General features: G+C 34.8%; 1 protein-coding gene across 5 annotated transcripts; it reads right to left on the minus strand.

Annotated features, from left to right (window-relative positions):
* Positions 1 to 1,788: 1,788 nt before the first annotated feature.
* Positions 1,789 to 20,184, minus strand: LOC110114949 (probable polyamine transporter At1g31830). 5 transcript variants are annotated; one of them, XM_028696052.1, is made up of 3 exons: positions 19,880 to 20,184; positions 6,468 to 7,940; positions 1,789 to 2,097 (listed from the first exon to the last, which is right to left on the minus strand). In XM_028696052.1, exons 1-2 carry the CDS (start codon positions 19,979 to 19,981, stop codon positions 6,480 to 6,482), a joined length of 1,563 nt encoding a protein of 520 aa, XP_028551885.1. In that variant the 5' UTR covers positions 19,982 to 20,184; the 3' UTR covers positions 1,789 to 2,097; positions 6,468 to 6,479. The 5 variants fall into 5 exon arrangements, with proteins under 5 accessions (XP_028551885.1, XP_020703680.2, XP_020703679.1 ...); XM_020848021.2 differs by lacking the exon at positions 1,789 to 2,097 and having other exon boundaries at positions 6,269 to 7,940; XM_020848020.2 differs by lacking the exon at positions 1,789 to 2,097 and having other exon boundaries at positions 6,269 to 7,979; positions 19,979 to 20,182.
* Between the last annotated feature and the right edge of the window lie 1,588 nt (positions 20,185 to 21,772).

Here is a 21,772-nt window from a genome sequence, read left to right on the forward strand (position 1 = left end):
TGGCTTAAAATGGGTTTGAAGTTTGATAAATAGTTGAACCAAGTTTGATTACAAGCGGGGTTTTATCCAATGTATATTCCATGCAAAAATTGTAATAATATTGATGGATCAGCCACTATATATTTAATTTTTAGCCCTTATTTTGCTAGTTGGACTATTGGGTACCTTGAGAAGATTATAAGGTGTGGTTGGGATCCAATCATTGGATTTCAAATCTAATTGTTGGGATCATTACATATAAGTTCAGAAGTTAAAGACATATAACTCCTATGATAAGGGTATGCTTATCATATCTCGAATCGGACCGGACTGGTCCGGGATTTCTCCCGCACACGCAAGCTAGCCGCTTGACTCCTTCACCTCTTCTGCACACGGGCAAGCTGCGGTTCTCTCGCTTTCCAATAGCGCAAATTACGTGATTCTTCTATCTCCTCTTGTGATTTTTCTCGTTGTTGGTTGTTGCTCTCTTCATTTAAGGTGAAATAGGACCTAGGGCAACCTTCCACTCCTCATTCTCCCTTGTAGAAGCCGTTGAAATATTCTCTTCCCTTCCCTCTTCGCTCATTGCTCGCAATGACATCCTCGAGTAAGTTTTTTAGTCCAAACTCTTCCCTTTTCCCTTCTCCTTCTTTCTTCCTCTTTATTCTCATGATATAGAAGTAGATAACAACTTTTGTAGTATTTTTATTATATTTGATTTGTTGTTGCCTTGATTCATCGTTATGATGGATTTTAATTCATTTTTGGAGGAAGCCTCATTTTAGGTTTGGTATTCGATTTGACCAAACCCTAGGTTATTTGCATTTTTTTAGATTGTATCATTTTAAAATTAATTTTGGTGTTCTTGGTGTGATTAAGGTTGATTAGGATATTCCTCTTTATGCCTCATCAAACATGCTTAATGATATTTTGGTTTTGCTACTTGTAGGATTGTCGCTTGGTGGAATCGAGGGAGCCGCTTTCAAGGTTAGAATTTGTGGCAACCATGGTAAGTACTATAACCTATTTTCATGTAGTCATATCATTCTTTGTTAGAGGAGTAATCTCTGCCGCTTGTATTAGGTTTCTCATAACTGTTTAGATTGTCAGTTTTGTATTTTCATGCATGCTCTTGTTTGAATGCAATAAATATTATGTTGGCACTTGGCAAAACACATTAATTTTGTTTATTGCAGTACATGATACTTCTATTATAAATCATGTTGATTATATAAATTGTAATTATCATGTTGAGTTACATAGAACTTATTGAATATTTGTAACTGCACTTGCACTTTGTGATTATGTATATGTCGGTATAATCCCATTGGTTTTTAGCTAGCCGGGATTGACGGGCCCCTAGAGTGACTACTCTACAGGAAATCACTGGATTTCCTTGGGTTGGTGTTTATCAGCCCATGGTAACCATTTTGTCCACATCCATGGTGTTTCAGAATCAAAACACCTCAAATATATTTCCAAAATATGGTTCACCACTATTTCCAGCTTCTTATATATATATATATATAACCTCACATAGAATGACAAGAAAGCACTGAGTTAGGGTTTGATTGTATGGCTTGATTACAATTGACTTAATTCAATTAAGTGTCTGTTTCCGACAACTATAACTTTTAATAAAGGTGATTATATAATTGTTATGAAAAAAAAAATAATTTTTCTTTTTTAATTGTTATAGAAAATAGTTTCTTAGCATTTTTTTTTTGAAAACAGTAAAAAAAATAATGATCAAATAGAAATTATGATTGTGCTCTAAAAAACAAAACAGTAAGAAAATCACCCCAAATAAAGCCAAAATTCATCACAGCATAACTTTGAGTAAATACATGTTTTATGGGCTTATCTTATTTTTATTTGAGCTCTCGATAATTACATCAAGTCTCATCTAATCCCCAAAATATCGGGTTCCACCGTTGTGAGATTGTGCTCGAACCCGGGTCTTATTAAGGAGGTTTTAGCTCTTGATATAAAGCATTTGGGTGCATTTAAGGAAGCACCAAAGGCCATTAAGAAAGTCTGGAGCTCCAGTGTTGCTGTCTTGTTTTGAAAATTGTCAGAGAAGATGAAGAAGGGAAAGCTTCCGAGCTCCGGCTGAAGCTGCATAAGAGATTCACATCAAATAATATGGCTGAATCAATTAAAGACAGTAAAGGATAAGATATAATGCCCTTTTCATTTTCTTTGATCGGTAACAGTATATTTATTGTCTTTTTAAGCTTTATTGAGTAGAGAAGAGAGCTAAAGACAGTACTGAAGAAAGCAAGATTATTATTGGACTTTGAAAATTTCAGTAAGACTGCTGTGATAAATTTCGATGAAATTGAATCACATTAATTTTGATTTTTTTAGTTATTTTATAATTCATCATATTTGTTTTTGAAGTTTGCTCTTCCACAATTACATGTGCGCTCCTCTTTTACCAGCAACTGCTGGAGGTTAAGAGGAATATGATGACTAATGCACTAGAGACTAAGGTTTTATTTGGGACGACTTTCTTCCTGCTTTTTAAAACGGCGTTCTAGTTAAAAAGTTAAAAAATTTGTACTAAAAAGCTGCTTTAAAAAGCAGTAAGAAAGTCATCCCAAATGAAGTCTTAGGCTTCGTTTGGGACGACTTTTTTACTGCTTTCTAGTATAAAATTTTTTATTTTTGTACTAAAACTCCGTCTTAGAAAGTAATAAAAAAGCCGTCCCAAACGAAGCCTTAGGCTTCATTTGGGATGACTTTCTTATTGCTTTTTAAAAAACAACAAGAAAGCTGTCCCAAACAAAACCCAAGAGATTCAATGGGTTGAAGAATTATGGTTTTGGAGAACAATATGTGTGGATCTTTTATCCAATAATTAAATGCAGTTGTTGATGCAGAATTGCAGATTTAAGTAAAGTTACACAATACAAAAATTGAAGTTTTTTTTTTAAATAAATAATTTATAAATCCCTCATATTTACTTCTAAAATAGATACTTCGTCAATTGAAAGTTATTTGCTCTTCTTTCCCAACACAAGACTACCGGATGCATAATCTAGTTGTAGCAAAAAAAAAAATCTTAGGTGCACCTTTGCATAGATTTAGAGAAAATTTGAGTTAGTTTTGAAATAATTAAATTTATTTTGACATATATCATCAATCAATCAACTATTATATTACTGCGGGCTTCGAAAATTTGCGCCCAACCTCTTCGCGGCTCCTTTTCTTTTTCGGGTCATCGAGGAGAGTTTTAACATTTAAGTTCCGAGGCAAATTTTGAGAAAGCGGATTGGATTTTGAATAAGACATTACCCAAAGATTTCCTCCTCATCTTGCGAGGACTTTATGATATGAGTTCAGATTTCCTATACGCACAAGCCCCTATAAGTTAATTACCCCTCCCGATAGTGAGAGAGAGAACTTTCGATTAAGGCTAGCCCTCAAACATATACGTAGTATCCGACATATAATTGCAACATGATTTGATGTTTTAAAATTTAACATTTAAAATTAGAAATTCACCACCCTATATTTAAAGCAGATGGTGGGGGGAATGATGATAAATCCGATCAAGATCTTATGGTTCCGCGGCTTTTCCCCTCAGTCACTGAAGCACGTACACGGATACTTAAGATTGTCCTCGCTATGTTACAAGAGCGTGTACATGGTCTACCCGTCTCACCATAAGCGCTGCATCAGACTTCAAGAGCATATATATAGGTGTTTCCCCGACGCGCCGCGAGCACCAAAAACAGAATTTGGAGTTTTTAGGGTTTGGAGGCATTATACCTTAGCTAGAGTGAGCAACAACAACAACGATGATGAATGTAAACAACAAATTTTTCTTTTTTTTCTCTCCTTTTTTTTATTTTTATTTTTTAATCTCTTTTCTCTTTCTTTTTGTGTATTTTCTTTTTTTTAAATAATAATAGTAATAGTAACAACTAATAATATTACTTAATAATAATGATTAATAGCAAAAATAAAAAAATGTTGTTTTATATGGGTATGGGACCATGGGTGTTGTCCTGAGTGGGAGAATAGAGATAGTAGCAGCAGCAATTGAGTGTGTGGCTTTGTCAGTGAAGCTTGGTTCAGCTATTGGAGGTTGGAGGGTGCTCAACGTGGTTAGATCGAACAGAGCGGGGCTAGCGGCAGGAAGAAGAGGATTTTGGCTTGAGGAGGCAAGGATCGGGAGCTCCTGTGTGCGATTGACGTGGAGCAAGCTGTATAGTTAGTAGTGAGGAGGGAATCGAAACGAGGAGTCCGACTCGATTGGCACACGGTTCGACAAGTTGTGAGGCCGATCGATATGAACGTGAGCAGGGATCGGGCAAGGAGGGAGATGGGGATTGACATGCATGGCTGGTTCGACGGAATCGAAGGAGGATGAAAAACTAGGGTTAACGCCAGCTATGGAGTCGGAGTTTGCTGCGACTGGGATCGGCGGGGTTTGGCTGCACAGGAGGAAGATCGGGACTGGTGGAGTCGGGAGTGCGGATTGTGAGCTCCTGTGTGCGATCAACACAGTGGCTGGAGCAGGCAGGGAAGCTGAGGTCGGAGTCGGCGGGAGCCGGAAGGAAGGGCCGCCGAACTGCTTAGGATGTGAGGGAATCGGGACAATGAAGAGAAAATCGAGCTTGAGGGTCTTGCGGCTTCGGGATCTGGAAGAGCAGGCACATTTTTTTCACATAAATTCCTTCAACTTTGACCTGGATATTGTGACACATTTTTTTCACATAAATTCCTTCAACTTAGGAGATTTAATAATTGTAATTTTGATGTATATTTCAGTCAACTGAATATAAGTGACCGGTCACTTACCCAAGCTCTATGTTTTGAACAAAAGATCTTATAGGTATGCATCATATGAACCAGTAAGGTTAAACAATTTCCCTTTTTATTGACATTTCATCCAACATAGAAAAAAATTGATGCATTCTAATAGCTTCTGCTCATGTCAGAAAAAACAGAAGCTAAACAAGATATCATAGTTGGTTTCAGTTTTTCTGATATATTCAACAATGTCAGCAAATCAAATGATACTATATTACTATGTGAAGTTGGCTATAAAAGTGGAATGGGGCTGAATGGAGTTCCAATTTTATAAACTTGCAAGTCATGGAATCCCATATGAGCAATTAAGTTCTCCATGGACAAATTGAGATGTTTTCCATCGAGTTATTAAGCCCAGAATAGTAGTTTTTGGTATCTATATTAAAAGATCATTTTGATCTCTCAAGTCTTTAAAAAAAGAATCAAAATAATCCCATTCCAGGACTAATTTGTTCATCTTTAAAGAGTTGAGAGATCAAAATTATCATTTAATATAATTTGAGACTATTTTGATCTTCCTCAAAGAGTCGAGGGATTATTTTGATCATTTTTTTTCAAAATTTTTTATTTTTCGCAAGTTAAGCACTCGAGTTAATCAACATCATTTACACATGGACTGTAAGTGGATTGATGCGTTAGTAACTAACCTATGAAAAATTAATTAAATTTAACATTAATTAATTCAAGTTATTTAATGTTTAACTAATTAATATATTCCATAAGTGTATTTATATTATATTAAACACTAATTAGACACAATTTTATTAATACAAAACCATTTTCTCTTCTTCCATCCTGCCAGGATTCTCCTAATGAAATTGATCATAGATTAGATCGCAAGAGAAGGAGAGACATGTAGGAGAAATGGTTTTGCACGGGATCGTAAGATTCAAGGAAATCCCTCGTGGGAAAGCTTCACATTAAATCCGCCGAACTATGGGATTTGGTAAATTTGGAATTTACGGCAAAACAGGGCCAAAATGGGATTTATATTTCCATAGGATTCAGAGGGCTTATTTTTAGCGTTTGACAGGATTTACCTTAAATCCTACTTTAAAAACATTGAGCAATCGATATCTTTGGGACAATTGAAAGCATCAAGCCACAAAGAAAGCAAAACTGTCAAAAGACAACTTAGGTTTTTGCAATGCACTAACAAAAACAAGAATGCAATAATCTTGTGATGATAATTTTCTTCAATTCAATTTTGAGTGAACTAAGGCTTCGTTTGGGACGGCTTTTTTACTGCTTCTTAAAACAATTTTTTAGTATAAAAATTAAAATTTTTGTACTCGAAACTGCTTTAAGAAGCAGCAAAAAAGCCCTCCCAAACAAAACCTAAGTGTTATCTAGTCCAACACGTTAAGCAATTTGAGTCAAATAAATTTTTTTTTTAGTTCAATTAATAATGAGCCAAATAAGAGCACTTCACAAACATGAAATATATTTGAATATCTTTAATAAATTATAGAATTATAGAAAAAGATGCTTGCATTGAAGAATTAAAATAGTTGCCTAACTTACAAGAAAAGTGCTTCGAATACCACAGTATTCACAATTACGTTCTTCATATGATGTTGACAATCGAATTTGCAGAATCATAACAATAATGCAGTAATTCACCTAGTTTAGGTCACACTTAAGATAAGCATGAAATTTCATACCTCTGAATAGATTTAACTGATCAAAGAGTGGGCATCCTCATGCTCAGCACCTTGAAAATCAGAGGGATCAGAGATCATTGAGAACCTCAACCATTGATTCCTTTCAATATAGATCAGGAAAGGATGCAATATGAACCCAATAAGCATGGCAAAAAGGCTGACAACCATGATTTTGAATGAAGCAAAAGCCAGAACCACAATTATCAGAATAGTAGGAGGGATGAGCATCAAAATGCAACCAAGAGTATCCAAAGGAATCCGGTAAGGCCGAGGTGCTGTTGGATACTTCATTCTAAGCCTTATAAATGCTATAAACTCTAAAATCATTCCAAAACAGTACAGAAAATTCTCAGCAGCAACAATTTCTTGAAAGCTCATCCATGAGAGCAACAAAACACCAGATGCAGAGAAAAGGATTCCTATAAGTGGTGTTCCATACTGAGATCTCTTGCCAAAGAACTCTGGAAGCATCCCTCTCTCAGCCATGCCTAGAAGTTGATAAGAGTCGCTGCTCATTTCAGCAATAAACATCCCCATATTCGATAGCGCTGAAGCTCCTTGCAGCCACCATCTCAGCCAAATGCCACCTAGTATTTTGGCAATGTCAGAGAAGTAACCATCAACCCATAGCTCCCTATCAAGTGGGATAGCACCAGTACCAGTGAAAAGAGGAAAAAGATACCCAACAACAACTAATATTAAAGCATATAGTAATGCCTTCGGAAGAGTTTTCTTTGGGTTGTGGACTTCTCCTGCCAAGGTACTGATAGAGTCCCAATAATTCAAATTCCAGAAAAGGGTGTTCAAGTATAGATTCCAGTCAACATTGCTAAAATCAGCCACTAACCACTGTGAAACATCCAACCTTGGAATAGCCACAAGGCCCATAACTATGAAAGGAAGGATCGAGAAAACCCCAAGAAATACGGCTACCCATCCAACTATAGTAAGCCCTCTGTAGTTCGTGTAAGTCAAGCCAACAGTTAAAATCAACACTGCCACAGTCCTTGGAAGTCCCCCTCCTAAGGCTGGAATACCAGACTTCAGATAGTCTAAAAATAGAACTGGATAAAGAGCATTATCTATCACACCACTTAGCCATTTCATCCAACCTTGTTGGAAGCCCCAGAAAGGTCCCAACGCTGAAGAGACCCAGACAACATAACCACCATTCTCGGGGAACATTGTCCCTAATTCTGCAGTAATCAGTGCTTCTGGAATGCTCCATATTATGGGAAATATTAGGAAACCAGCAATGGCAAGAAGAGGACCTGCTGCTTGAACGCTGTCTTCTATTCCAAAAGGCCCGCCAGAGACCTCATAGAAGATTAAGAAAACAAGAGGAACAATAGAAACTTTTTGAACATTTTTTGATCTTGTAGATTCTTCTTCACTAATATTGTGGTAATGTTGGCCACCACATTCCCCCATGTGCCTTGAAAGACCTCTGTTGTATCCAGAGCTTCTCAATTTCTATATGAAGAATACACACAATCAGTACCATCTTTAAGCCTGTGTTTTGATGTTGAGAAACAGCAATATTAGAAAAAAAGCTACGCTACACATACCAGCAAAGTCAAAATATTTTTCACATTTTATTCCGTAGCATGTCATATTACAAAGAAGTGCAGTATATGAGAAGGCACTGGGCTAAAATTACATCTTTTTATGAAATAAAAATGATGTTGAAAATGTACGTTGGGTCATCCTAAAATCATAACTTAGTGCTCATTTGGCTGCATGATGATATAATACATGTTTAAAAAGAGTTGATTTCTTTTCACTCATTTAGTGAGTGAAAAAGAAATCATCACATTTGAGGCATTTTGGAGATGTTTGTAAAGCATAAAATCAATATTGGATTTAAACTAATATATCCAACCAAATGACATAATCTATTAAACTTATTATATTTTAAAACATGGTTTTTAATTTCAAACAGCCAACTAGACTTAAGAAAAATTGGAAATCCATTGTATTAGTAAACATAGTACAGATCCTATTCAAAGCTTCAACAAGAGAAAATTTATGCAATTAGCTGAAAATATGAGCTTCGCATGCAATGCAGAAGAAAAAAAATAAGTACTACGCTTATCCTGCAGCTTAAAAATATTATGGAGATATGAAGTTAGAACTGTTTGTTTTGGTCTTCTTTGCCTTCCTAAGGATAAAGTTGTGCTTGGAATTCTTGACCAAATATCTAGCAAAATTAAATATGAAATCCAGTTGGATGAGCCTGACATATAATATCTGAGAGAATGGAAAACTTTCATTAGACTGCACAAGCAACAAAGCACACAAAACGATTCCAAAAATCTAGTTTAATGACCCAAACATCAATAAACATGATTAATGGTAGATATATATTATTCGAAGATTAAGGAATTAATGATTTAATCAAATTCGATGAGTGAATATAACTACAAGGTTGATTAAGAGTAAATAATGTTAGTACGCTTGATGATTTAATAAGCCAATGTATATATGGTTAGAGTAATTTAATGGCCCAAAAACCATGGGCATTAATAAGCTAATTAAATCTAGTTAACATGATGTCCATATCTTATATTTAAAGTTTGATTTATAATGACCGGTTATATAGTAATTGGACTACTTGTAATAATCTGATTTGTATCTGGCAAGACTTGTATGTTTATTTAGCATCTACTGAATTTATAGATATTTTTAGAGCTATGTTCATGTCTAGTTTAGTCGCCAAAATTTCGTGGTTTGATTTGGAGAAAATTTTGATATTTTGAAAATTGGCCTTAGTACATCAAATTAAATTATCTGAATTCATTTGATATCCGATTTATAAATCATCTCCAACATATTGTAGAGCAATTAACACTATTTTAAATATTTTTTTGCCTATTTTTATAACCATCCTAGGTATGAAAAGTGAAAACAAGATATTTCTTATTGGATTTGTCTTTCTTAAGGAATTAGGATATCTTTATAAAAATAGTTTTTTTGGAATCATTTGATGTCCATTTTGCAAATTATTGTCCCTAGAGTGTTCTAAAAATGTTGTAGTATATGTTGATTATTTTATCATGATTTTGAAACTCCAAATTTCATTTTATAAAGGGATTTATATGAAATTTGTAATTAAAATTCAACAAATTAAATAATTACAAATATACCCTAATATTATTATTTGTATATATAAACCCAAAATGCATTTCGAGGATTCCATTTTACCGCTTTTCTAAGCTTTTAGCCATGAGATCATTTAAGGAGATAAAGGAAGACAGAAGAAGAGGAGAGAGAAATTTTAGAAACAAGGTCTCAGATCTCATTTCGTCTATCAGGTTAGTTGGAAAAATTGTCTGACTCGAGGTAAGCTATCATTATCCTACTTCAAATTTTAGTTTTATCGCTCAATGTGAATTTTAGTATTTTATTTTATCAGATTTTATACAAACTCAGATTCATGAAAATTGAAAAAAAAAATTCATCATATAACTTTTAGTATATTGTAGGATAGAATATTCTGATCATATTAGCATGTATAATTAAATTTTTAATAAGATATTTTAGGTTATGATATTTTACTTATTTCAGCAATTATATTGATACCGATAAAAAAATGCTATAATAGGATAACAACTTCGAAATATTGCTTTGAATATTATATATGAATGATTTTATGAATTGTAATATTGAACTGCATATACAAATTTACCCCTATAAACCATACTCTTTTGGCATACATACAAAAGAGTGACAGTGACATTATGGGAGTTATAGGTAGTGTCTAGATTGCCTGTGTTTGTTCACTACTTTGAGGAGTGTATTCCTCCTGGTGAGCTTTTCAGTAGGAGACCATCAGTAGAGGGGCATCAGAGGGGAAGGTTAGTCTTGCCAGACGTTTACCCTGCCCTTCTTCAACACTATCGTCAGACATATAGATCATCGGGTTTATCGATACATGCCCGAGCTACCGCCCCTATGGACGTCTGGGTTCACAGTTTTCGTCAGGATAGTTATTTGTCCTTCTATATTGTGTCACTGCATGATCCTTTCGGTTGCGGCTAGCATCGTGGATATCTACTGTTAGAGGAGACCGTCGAGCTGTTCTCTTTAGTTAGCTAGTAGGCATCGATGAAGATTTATTCCTTACGGGGTTTTTAGCCACATGGTTGTGCACCTTCGTTCTTGCACTAAGAGCAGGATCTGTTTGATGTGGTGTTCTTTTAGCATCCAATCAGCTTTCATAGGATGAGTGTCTTTCTCTGGCTCCAATAGTGCTTACCATGATGTATAGGATTCTTCAAACCTCTTTTGAGGTGAGTTCCTTTGAGCTATGGGACCTAACTTCGTCGTGGAATTACCTATACGGTTGGATCCATCTGCACATTCAGGGGAGTTTTCTTGACTAGAGTGCCCTTCATACTTCCTAGAGAGAGAATATCCCACTGTCATCCAGATGTTGCAGGCTTCTTCCACTTTGGAGTCGGGACATATGCGGCTTTTCTTCTTCGCTCCACACTTGGTGGTAGACTGTTTCTCTCTACTTCATCAACCACATGTTGTTGTTCTACCGCCTAATCTGAGGGAGATAGATATTGTTGACGGACTTGATCAGAGGAAGAGATATACTACACTACATTGAGGGTGCACTTTGAGGATAGCTGAGTACTTTATCAGCATGTGCCTAGGCTGATTATGTCACCGCTCAGGTAGCTTCATGATATTAGAAGGGTATCAGCCAAATAGGGTGGCAGATGTCAGGCATATGGATGTTATCCCACAGGAGACAAGTGTATCTGCTAAGGCTTGGCACCATTTCCAACTTTAGTTTAGCCCTTCCTCATAGTTAGTAGGTATCAGTTACACTTGTCTGACCTTGGTGTGGCTTTCTTTTGCGGCTTTCTTGGAGCGTGGTTGATGCAAGACTAAAATGTTTAAATGTATGTGATAAGAAGTTGCACGATTTATTGAATAAAACAATTAAGATTTAAAACTATTAGCAGTCAAAACGACAAAAGAAAATGAGAGAAGGGTGCCTGCGCTTAGGCTAAGTCACTTGTCAAACACTTGGAATATCAAAACAAATTAAAAGCTCAATAACATGCGTAGTAAGTAGCTTCAACAAAATTCCTAATATAACAATAAGTTAGTCACATAGAAGGCACGCTCAAGTCCTACGTTTACTAAGCTCGGCAGAAATAGGTGAACAAGACCATCATGAGGTAATTCAAACCACAAAGAGAGTTAGACTTAGGAAAATACAAGAGTATGAAGCTTGGAAGACATTGGTCACGGTTTGGATGTAATTCTCCACTGAACGGTACCAAGTTGCTCCTTTATGGCCTTGATAAGAGTATCAAGAATGCGCTCCACGTATTCCTTGACGGTGTTGTCAATATTCGGATTGACGTTGAAGAAAGTTGAATGAAGGATGTGCACGAAACCTTGCTCATCGTAGGCAAGGCCGTAGTCAGGCTCCGCATCGGCCATTCATTGGCTTTAGGAGAAGAGTGTGTAGTTAAAGATCAATGTCAATCCTTTGAATCCTGGCTAGAGAGAAAGAAGTTTCTCTCGAACTTGAAGTGGAGGGGATGGAGGGGTGGTCGGGCAAGGGAGGAGGGAGAGGGATTTAATTTGGTTTTGATTTGGGAGGAGAGAAAAGGTTTCCAAACAATGCTCTAATTATTCGGGAATAATTAAAAAAGAGGGAGAGAGGGTATGGGCAACGGCAAGAGAGAGGTGGGGATGAGGGATTTGTTTCCAAAATTTAATTTTACATTTTGAAAAGTAATTAGGAGTTGTGGGGCTTTGGAAATTTCGGCCAATGAGGGAAAGCATGAGATGTTTGAGTTAATTCCAAAAGGGGGGATGAGCTTTAGGAAATAAATCCAAAGAAATTAAGGAGGTAGGGGCCGGCGGCTTAATGGGACAGGGAGGGATTTGGGGTTGCTTAATTTGACATTTAAGAATTAGGAAAGAAATAATTAAATCCCCTTTAATTTGAAATTCAAAATGGAGTTAATTAAGTAACTTTCCTAAAATATTAATTCTTCCCAGCTTAAGAGTGGATATTATGAAAAATAATTAAGAAGGAGTTGAGTTGTGGAGGAAGATAGGGGAGGTGGGAGTGGCCGGCGGCTATGTGGGTGTTTATGGGGTTTCGGTGAAGGGGAGGTGGTGGGGTGAAGCCGGCGGGTAGATGGGGGGAATCAGGTGGCGGAGGCCTAGGGTTTGGTGCAACCTTAGGTCGACGGCTAAATAAGGAAGAGAGAAAGAAAATTCAATGAAAAGAAAAACCACGAACCCGACCGTCTCCAAGGTTGGTGGGTTGATCAAAATTCCCTATCCAAGGGATCTCGCTCCAATCTCTCTCAAGCTCTCATAAGAACTCAAACATGGGAGAAAATTTTTTTATCATTCAATCATTCATTAAATTTCAAAGAGAAATATATGGGCTATAAATAGTCTCGTACAAATGACTCAAAATAGGAAAGACGACAATGCTCTCAGGGCTTACAAACGACCTCTCTTAAACAAGGGTAAAAATAGAAAACAACTACAGCATAATAAATAACATAATAATAATAAAAGAAAACAAATACATAAAATGACTCAAAAATACATCGACTCAATCATGGTCGTAGATCGACGGCCACGCCACTGATACTTTCCATGCTTTGATGTCCCCATCAGTGGTGCTTGGAAATACAAGTAGGTTGAGATCATTGGGAGTGTCGAGGGGCAAGAGACCTCGATAGGACTCTTCGCAGGCTAGAGATGACAGGTAATTGATCCAACCCTTTCTTTTTTATTAGTAATTGATCATCAATTAGTTGATTATTTCTTTTACAAATTGGGATTTATTTTCCTTCATTTTCAATGCAGGGAAATATAGCGAGGGTTATATTTTCACGAAGGATACTACTCCCATCATGGTGCTGGATGCAGAACCTGATCTGCATCATACTGAGATACCCCGATCTTCATATAGACGTGCATGCAGAGTCTCCATGTGCATCCACAGATTGGATAGCTAGTCCTGTACCACAACATCTTCTAAATTCTAAGGAAGCATGGATTGATCCTTGGATGTCTGTTTCGTTTCAGAGACCCCTCGATTATGGGCCAAGTGGCTATTATGGACAGAATACTAATACAACACTTTGTATCATTCGGCTTTCCAGATGACTCATTTTAAAGTGTTGTATGAAGGGATTCACCTCACTTGGTGCATTTTGTGCGAGTAGCACACTAGTTTTCTCTATGGAATAGTACCTGGAGGAGCAAGATAGGGTGCTGGAGGAATTAAAAAGGCATTTGCTAAGAGCTTAGCAGATCATGAAGAAGCAAGCGAATAGGCTTAGAAAGATAAATATTTTATGCATTCAGGAATCTAAATAGGTGGGAGAGATGGCTAAGGAGATTGATAATTTAGAATCTAAATAGTATTTTTAGTAGGAGTTGTACTAGAAATGGTGTATGTGTGATTATAAATAAAAGTTTGAACAATAATATTGTAAGAATTCATAGAATTAGAAATAGAGTTATAACTTTAAAAAATATTGTTGATGATAAGATTATTAATATTATAAATGTTTATGCTTCTTAAGTAGGTTTGGATTTGTATTCAAAATTAAAATTTTGAAATAACTTAGACAAATTAATTCAAAAGACACCTCTTGAAGAAAGAGATTTTATTGGGGGAGATTTAAAAGAACATGTTGGTAGAGAGGTAGAGGATTTTAAAAGCATTCATGGTGGCTATGGGTTTGGAGCATCTAATGAATGTGGTAAGACTATATTAAATTTTCTTCTAACATATAATTTTCTAATTGTTAATATCTTATTTAAGAAAAAAGTTGAGCATCTCATCATTTATAGGAATGAATATAGTAAAACTCCGATTGATTCTTTTTTTTTAAGAATAAAAGATCGTTAAAATTGCAAAGATTGTAAAGTTATTCCCAGTGAAAGTCTATGTACCCAACATCGCTTATTAGTTTTGGACTTTAAGATGAATGGATCGAATATAAAAAATATAATATATCATTGTTCTAGGATTAGATGATGGCATTTAAAGAACTCTAACAAAAATATCTTTGAGAGTAAAATTCGCAAGCTTAAGATTTTGTCGATGCATGAGAAAGCTAATGTTATGTGGAAAATAGTAGCTTGTAATATTAAGAATGTTGTAAAGGATGTGCTTAGAGTATCAAAAGAAAAAGCTTTTAATAGTAAAAATAATTGGTGGTGGAATCAAAATGTGCAAGAAAAGATAAAAAATAAGAAGCGCTATTATAAAAAATTGTTTTAGAAGTAAAAACTCTAAGAAATATATAAAGCTTCTTGTAAGAAGTCTATGAAAGCAATCAACGATGTAAAGACTTTAACTTTTAATGATTTATATAATATATTAGATACTAAAGTGGGCGAATGATATATATATAAGCTAGCCAAACAACGTGATAGGAGTAGTAAAGATTTAGTTCAAGTGAAGTGCATTAAAGATGAAGATCAAAAAGTATTTTTTTTATAAAAGGATATTCAATAAAAGTGGAAGAGATATTTTGCTAAGCTTTTCAATGAAAATTGTGAAAATACAATTGAAGATAGTGACCTTAGCACTATAAATGAAAATAGATATTTTTATTTTTATCGGCATATTACTAAAACTAAAGTTAGAGAGGCTTTAAAGAAAATAAAGTGTGAGAACATTGTTGGACCTGATCATATTCTAATAGAGGTGTGCAAATACTTAGGAGAAGAAGGAATTTCTTAGCTTACTAAATTTTTTAATATTATTTTGAAAACAAAAGATATCAAATGGGTGGAGAATGAGTGCGTTGATTCCTATTTTAAGAATATTGTGCAAATTATAAAGGAATTAAGTTGATGTTTCATACTTTAAAACTATAAGAGAGAGTTATGGAGCATATATTACGACGTGATACTAATGTTACTCAAAATCAATTTGGATTCATGCCGAGTAGGTCTACTATGGAAGCCATACATTTATTGAGATAATTGATAGAGAAACATAGAGAGAATAAGGAGTATATTCATACGATATTTATTGATTTAGAGAAAGCATATGATAAAGTTCCAAGACAAGTGCTATGGAGAGTTCTAAAAAAGAAAGTTTTTAATAATGCTTATTGTTGCGGGCTAGAAATTACGCGGCGATAGAGATTTGATTCTACGTCTTAGCGTTGTACGTATAACTAGCACACACAAAGCTCCCTCGTCGAATAAGAAAAGCGAGCGGAGGCCGGGGCCGAATTTTCGGAGCCCACAAGACCTAAAAAAAGTTGGTTAGAAAATATTAGAAATGACATTTCTTTATTAGATCTAAATGAGAATTTGACTCTTAACAGGAAAGTGGAAAAAAAAAAAAGATTTAAAACTATGTTATAACCGAATACATAGTGTGATAAAGGCATGTTGTTGTTGTCGTATATATTTTTTTAAAATTATGTTATATTATGCACCATGTTTAAAATGACGTGCGCCGTGCCGTGGCTCCACATAAAACTTTGCGACGTGGTGCGTGTGCGTCATTTTCCGTTGACAAGTATGATAGTGAAGTTAGTATTGTTGATCACTTCTTAAGTCAAATGGTGACAGAAATGGCTAAAAGATAAAGAATTCATAGACTTGGTTCAATGTTAATAGTAATACACTAATACCACAATAGACAAGCATCAAAGGTTCTTCTAAGAGATGTGGTCAACACTTCTTATCAAAGTTGTGGGACATCCTGGAGCTAAAAAGAATCTACTCATATCTAGAAAAATAATCAATGGCAAAACTATAATGAGGAAAAGAAGTTTCATTAGTCATCTCTTTTTTACTCGATGGAAGTAGAGATATAGCAAGACCAAAAGTATTTTGCGGACTACTGAGCTCTATGATCCAGTGGAAAGGTTATCACAATTGGTACACACCTCTATTTGCAAGAAGACAAATGTAGGATAATTTTATGAGACTAGTTTAAGGATGAAGCATGATTGCAAGAAACAAAGTTTACCATGCTCTCAAGGTTTGACTCAGGAATAATATGATCCCCATTGCATATGTGAAGAATCATCTAAACTTATGTGTGCTTAGGCATATGATCAGGCAACGCTTGGTTTCTTTAGGAATTGAAGATTATTTGATATTTGTAGAGAGGACAAGACAAATAAAGAAGGACGCTTAAGCTCCTTAAAGGCATTCATATTTTTCACAAGAGGAATAATATTTAAGGATCCAAGGGCGGTTGTGCCACTCACACAATAAGCTCTAACTAGGGGTTTAAATGGGTCGAATCGAGTTAAGCATCTGCCTAATTGAGCTAAGTTCATTTAAGTCTTTCTGAGATCGAGCTCATTATTAAGCTCGAACTCAGGGAGTTCAAAAATTTTTAGGCTCGAGCTCATTTAGAAAGCTCGAGCTTGAATCGATTGTTGAACTCAATTTTTTAGTTTTAAATTAATATTTTTTATTTTTTTTAGAATTTTTACTTTTAATATATAAATAATTTAAAAAGGTAAAGTAATAGAGTGGCCTGATGAGCATACAAGCCAAGCCAAGCCAAGCTAAGTTAAGTATAGACTGAAGTTTAAACTCATGGCTCGATAAGCTTGACTAGTGAGCTCGTTAATGAGTCGAGTTCAAGCCAGTATGGTTCACTTACACCCCCTTACTCCAACTAGAATCCAAGTCCAATACCAATGGAGTTAGTGATAGTATCACTAGCAACGATTTGAGGACTTGTGACCAATGCCAAAAGCCACATTGAGGAAGTGACCAATGCAAAAAGCTATAGAGAAAAATGATTTTCAAGATCCAATTTAGGTTATCCATGCACAAGCCAAGGTACCAAGCTTGGAACTATCCAAGCTCTAACCAAAAGCTTATGCCAGAGACAAAGTCATTGGGAGCATCACCACAAAAAAAAAAAAAAAACTTTAATGATAAATCAACCAACAAGGGGAAGAAGAAAAAGTCAACTGAGTCTAGTGCATACATAGCCCATAGTAGAGACCAAGCAAAATAGAATTTATAGCCAAGGTTTTATGCCTTAACTCAACAAGAAGCTAAGGAATCAACCAATGCCAACATAGGTATAATTCTCATTCAAGGTAGACCTGCTCAAGTGTTTTGATACAACTGCATCACATTCCTTGTTTAGATACTTCATATATACATTTCACATTGTTAGTTATTATGCCCGTGGATCTAATGTTAGTGTGCGTGCAATGTGCCCAAGTTAATATAGTAATTAATAATAAGTTTTAGTAGGAACTTGATAATCTTGTTCTCATTCGAGTTCAACAAAGTCTTAGGTAAGGATGAAGTGTTAGTTGTGAAAGAGTATCCAAACTTCTTTCCATGAGTTGCCTAGTTTGCCTCAAATCAGATAGATTTATTTTATAATTTACTTCTTACTATATTTAACACCATTGGCAAAGGAATTATATTAGATAACAACTAAGAAGTTGCGAAAGCCAACAAGGTAAATATGGGGGTTATTGGAGAAGGGCTTTGTTAGCTATAGTATATCACAATGTGGGCCCCCAATACCTTTTTCAAAGAAATGACGGAAGTATAAGCTTAAAATAAATTTTAGGGGAAATGAATAAGCTCACAAAAAAGAATAAATATCTCTTATCGGGTATAGGAAGTCTATCCAATTAACTCAATGGATCTTAGCTTTCCATAAGATCACTTTAAGATTATGTTATCACCAACTATAGATCACATATGAGGATGTTGCTAAAATGTCGTTTAGTACCAGGTATAGTCACTATTTGTTTGTAGTGATGCTTTTGGATAGACAAATATCTCAGGAACATTTATAAATTTTATGAATAGGATCATTAGTCTATTTCTAGATCTATCCATCATTGTTCTCATCGATGATATCATTGGCCATTTGAGGAGCTAAACTAGCTAGTTATCCACTTGCATGCCGTGTTGAAAACACTCAAAGACAGAGAATTATACATTGAATTCTCCAAATGTGAGTTCCGGTAGAATAGTGTTATCTTTCTAGGAGGTTAGTGTTAATGCTATCTATATAACAAGAAATTTCATGCTATTCTAAAATGTCCAAGACCAAACTGCAAAGTTAAGGAGTTCACTAGGCTTTGTTGGTTACTAAAAGAGATTTTTGAGGGTTTCTCCCAAATTCTGAAGCCATTGTCTAAGATGATGCTTAAGGCAGTAGGGTTTGTATGGAGTGACTAGTGTAAAGAAGCATTTTAGAGGTTAATGACTACTCCGGTATTGGCTAGCCTTGTAGCACTAAAAGATTTCAGATTTTTATGATGCTCACAAAGAGATCTAGGATGTGTTCTAATGCAATACAATAAATTCATTGCTTATGACTCTACACAATTGAATAATCATAAAAATACTTATCTGGCCCATGATCTAGAGCCAGTTGCACCAATTTCTGCATTAAAAAAATGGAGACATTGCATTTATAAAGTTTAATGTGAGATTTTTCCATATCACCAAAGTTTAAAATAAGTTTTCACTCAAAAAGTGCTAAATTTGTGGCAAAGATGGTGTTCCAAACTCATAGAGGACTATGATCTTACATACAATACCATTTGTGGTAAGACTTCTTAGCACAACATATATAAATGTATTCATAAATATATTGATTCATATATATAAATACAAAGATCCAAATATATTTTAATTCAAACTTAATAAATATATAGATTCATATATATAAATACAGATATCCAAATATATTTTAATTCAAACTTAATATAGGCATAAGTATGTTTACATACATTTAAAGATACATGCATATACATTTCAATCCAATCTCAAGCTAGCTCAATCCTATTCAAACTTGGCTCAACCTATGCACGGACTTTGTTTGGCTTCCAAAATTTACCCAGAGGTTAGTCAAGTTAATCCGGTTCACTGGTTCTATCAAAAAACAAAGAAAATTATATCTCGTCCAATAATTAATAGGTGCTTCAAGTTCATGTATTGTGTCAAATAAATATGTTTGGTAGAGCAGGATTTGCAAAAAACAATCAATAAGTCTCATTTTTTAAATCAAGATACATAAACATAGCGATCTCCAAAGAGTTAAAAAAAAAAAAAAGCATACAATATAATGTTGCACATGCTCGTCCTCTTAGGTAGGTTTTAATGTACCAGAATGGCAATGGTTAAAATGAATTTTACCATGAATTATGAAATGAACGTGCTGTAATCTGTTACTTCTTCAAATACAACGGAGTTAAAAATTCAAGGAAGCAACAGAAACATTAATCAATCATAATTACTTCGAACTTTAAAAATACAATGATTATCCAAAAAACTTGGCAAAGGATCCCAAAGCCGAAGTTTTGATTAGAAGCTCAGAACTAGCAAAATCAGATCCAGAAAAATACAAACTTAAACATGAAGTGAATATCAAGCCGTACAAGATCGGATTCGCGTCGAAAGCAGTGACCAATAATAGAATCGGCGAGCACGAAGAAGACAAAGAAGGAAAGGTGAGAGATAATACAGGGCCAACTTACCATCAATACAAGGAGAGCGACCTTAGCTTGGGCAGTCCATTAGTTCTCACTTCACCTTTCCCCCCTTCAACAGTAAATGTAAGCCGGAGGCACGCCGCGATTCAGCCGGGAAGGGAACCAATTACACGGAAAATTGGTGGCGGGTGAAAATTTTGGCAGACCCTAAGGGGCTGTTTGGTATTGGATTGGATTTAATTTATTGTGATTTAGAGGCAAATTATTTGGTGTGGAGATTTTTTGTGGTTTTTGTAAGTAAAATTTTTTAGAAATTTAAAAGGTGTAATTTGTTGTATTTTTGTTGTATTTTTACTGTGTTTATACTGTAATTTTGCTGCGATTTTATTTTTGTTGTATTTTTAATGTCTTTTTGTTGTGCTTTCACTGTGTTTTTATTTTTGATGCCCTTAGACGAAAAATAAAATGACCAAAAATAAAATAAAATTCAATTAAATCGTGTACAAATTTAATTGGAGTCTAGACATAGAACTACGTCTGGACTCCGCACCAAATAATTTGTCAATTTAGTCAATTCTGAAGTGTTAATTTTTTAAAATTGTTTGATATGATAAATATTAAATCTTTAAAAATTGTTTGACAACAAATCTCAAAATTTGAGATTGTTAGAGGTTTAAATTAGTTTTAATTATTAATTATTTCATTAATCACTTAAATATTTTAGCACTAATTATTTTATAATATTAAATAGATAATAATTATTTGTATTTTAAAATATATTAATTAAATAATTGCTTTTTGGCTGCTTCAGTCACGTGTTGTGTGTGCTTAGAACGATGGGAACTAATTTGGATGGAGCAATGGAGAAGAACGAGAGGTAGTTTTGAAAGATTCGCTTAATAACTTCTTCCTTCGACATCATTCCTTCATATCGGATCTGAAAAACACACCTCCTCGCTATTCTTTGTTGGATCAGAAGTAACGACAAAAATGGAAACTTGCTCTTGCTCATTGCCAAGGTAGCCATCTTTCTTTCTTTCACGCGCTTCTTCGTCTAAATCTTGTTAAATCCGCTAAACAACGGGATTTAGATTCAGACAGATTTACGACATAAATTCGTAAATCCATAAAATTTTGTCGCATCATTCTTGTAGTATAACATACATCCATTTATACAACAATCAATTTTTGTAACAGTGGGACCAAACTTGGATACTAATTTCTTTGTTCGGTATAAATCTATGGGGATTAAATTGTACGTTAGATTTGTTTTCTTGAGAAGAACAGTAAAGTCATTGTAACAATCACGAGGAATATTATATTCATTTTTGATACTTAGCATCATAGTAATTTATAATTTTGAATGAGTTTTGCAATCATCCCAAATTAGTTTTTGAGCTGCATGTAGTAACTCAAAGAATTTTTTGATTTTCTATGCTTGTTGTTATTCCACAATAACCCTTAAATTAGGACATGTTATATCAAAAATAAGTTTTTCATATGGTCTACTCATTTGATCTTCAACAACTGGTTCAAAAGTTGTGGATGAACTAACATTAGTATCTTTGTGTGGCTCGTACTCACCATGTGAGGTCCAAATCCAGTAGTCTGGATTAAATCCCCTACAATATAAATCAACTTTTACATCATCGGGCTTGAGGAATGCTTGATTTTTATGCTTTGAACATGGACATCTAAACATTCAATCGAACTTAAATGAAGGTAGTTGAGAAGCAGCTTAAATAAAAGCCTCAACTCCATGCATAAATTCATTTGTTAATCATCTTCGACCCATTAATAATATGTTATACATCCAATATCTCTCATATTGGATAGTCA

The sequence above is a fragment of the Dendrobium catenatum genome, unplaced genomic scaffold (genome assembly GCF_001605985.2).
Source record: "Dendrobium catenatum unplaced genomic scaffold, ASM160598v2 fragScaff_scaffold_716, whole genome shotgun sequence".
Taxonomy (NCBI): Eukaryota; Viridiplantae; Streptophyta; class Magnoliopsida; order Asparagales; family Orchidaceae; genus Dendrobium; species Dendrobium catenatum.

Coding starts and splice junctions, on each gene's coding strand:
- LOC110114949 (XM_028696052.1), bottom strand. CDS start 19,981: ATGGTAAGTTGGCCCTGTATTATCTCTCACCTTTCCTTCTTTGTCTTC. Junction 7,941..19,879: donor TTCGACGCGAATCCGATCTT/GTACGGCTTGAT, acceptor TTCTTCATATAG/AAATTGAGAAGCTCTGGATA.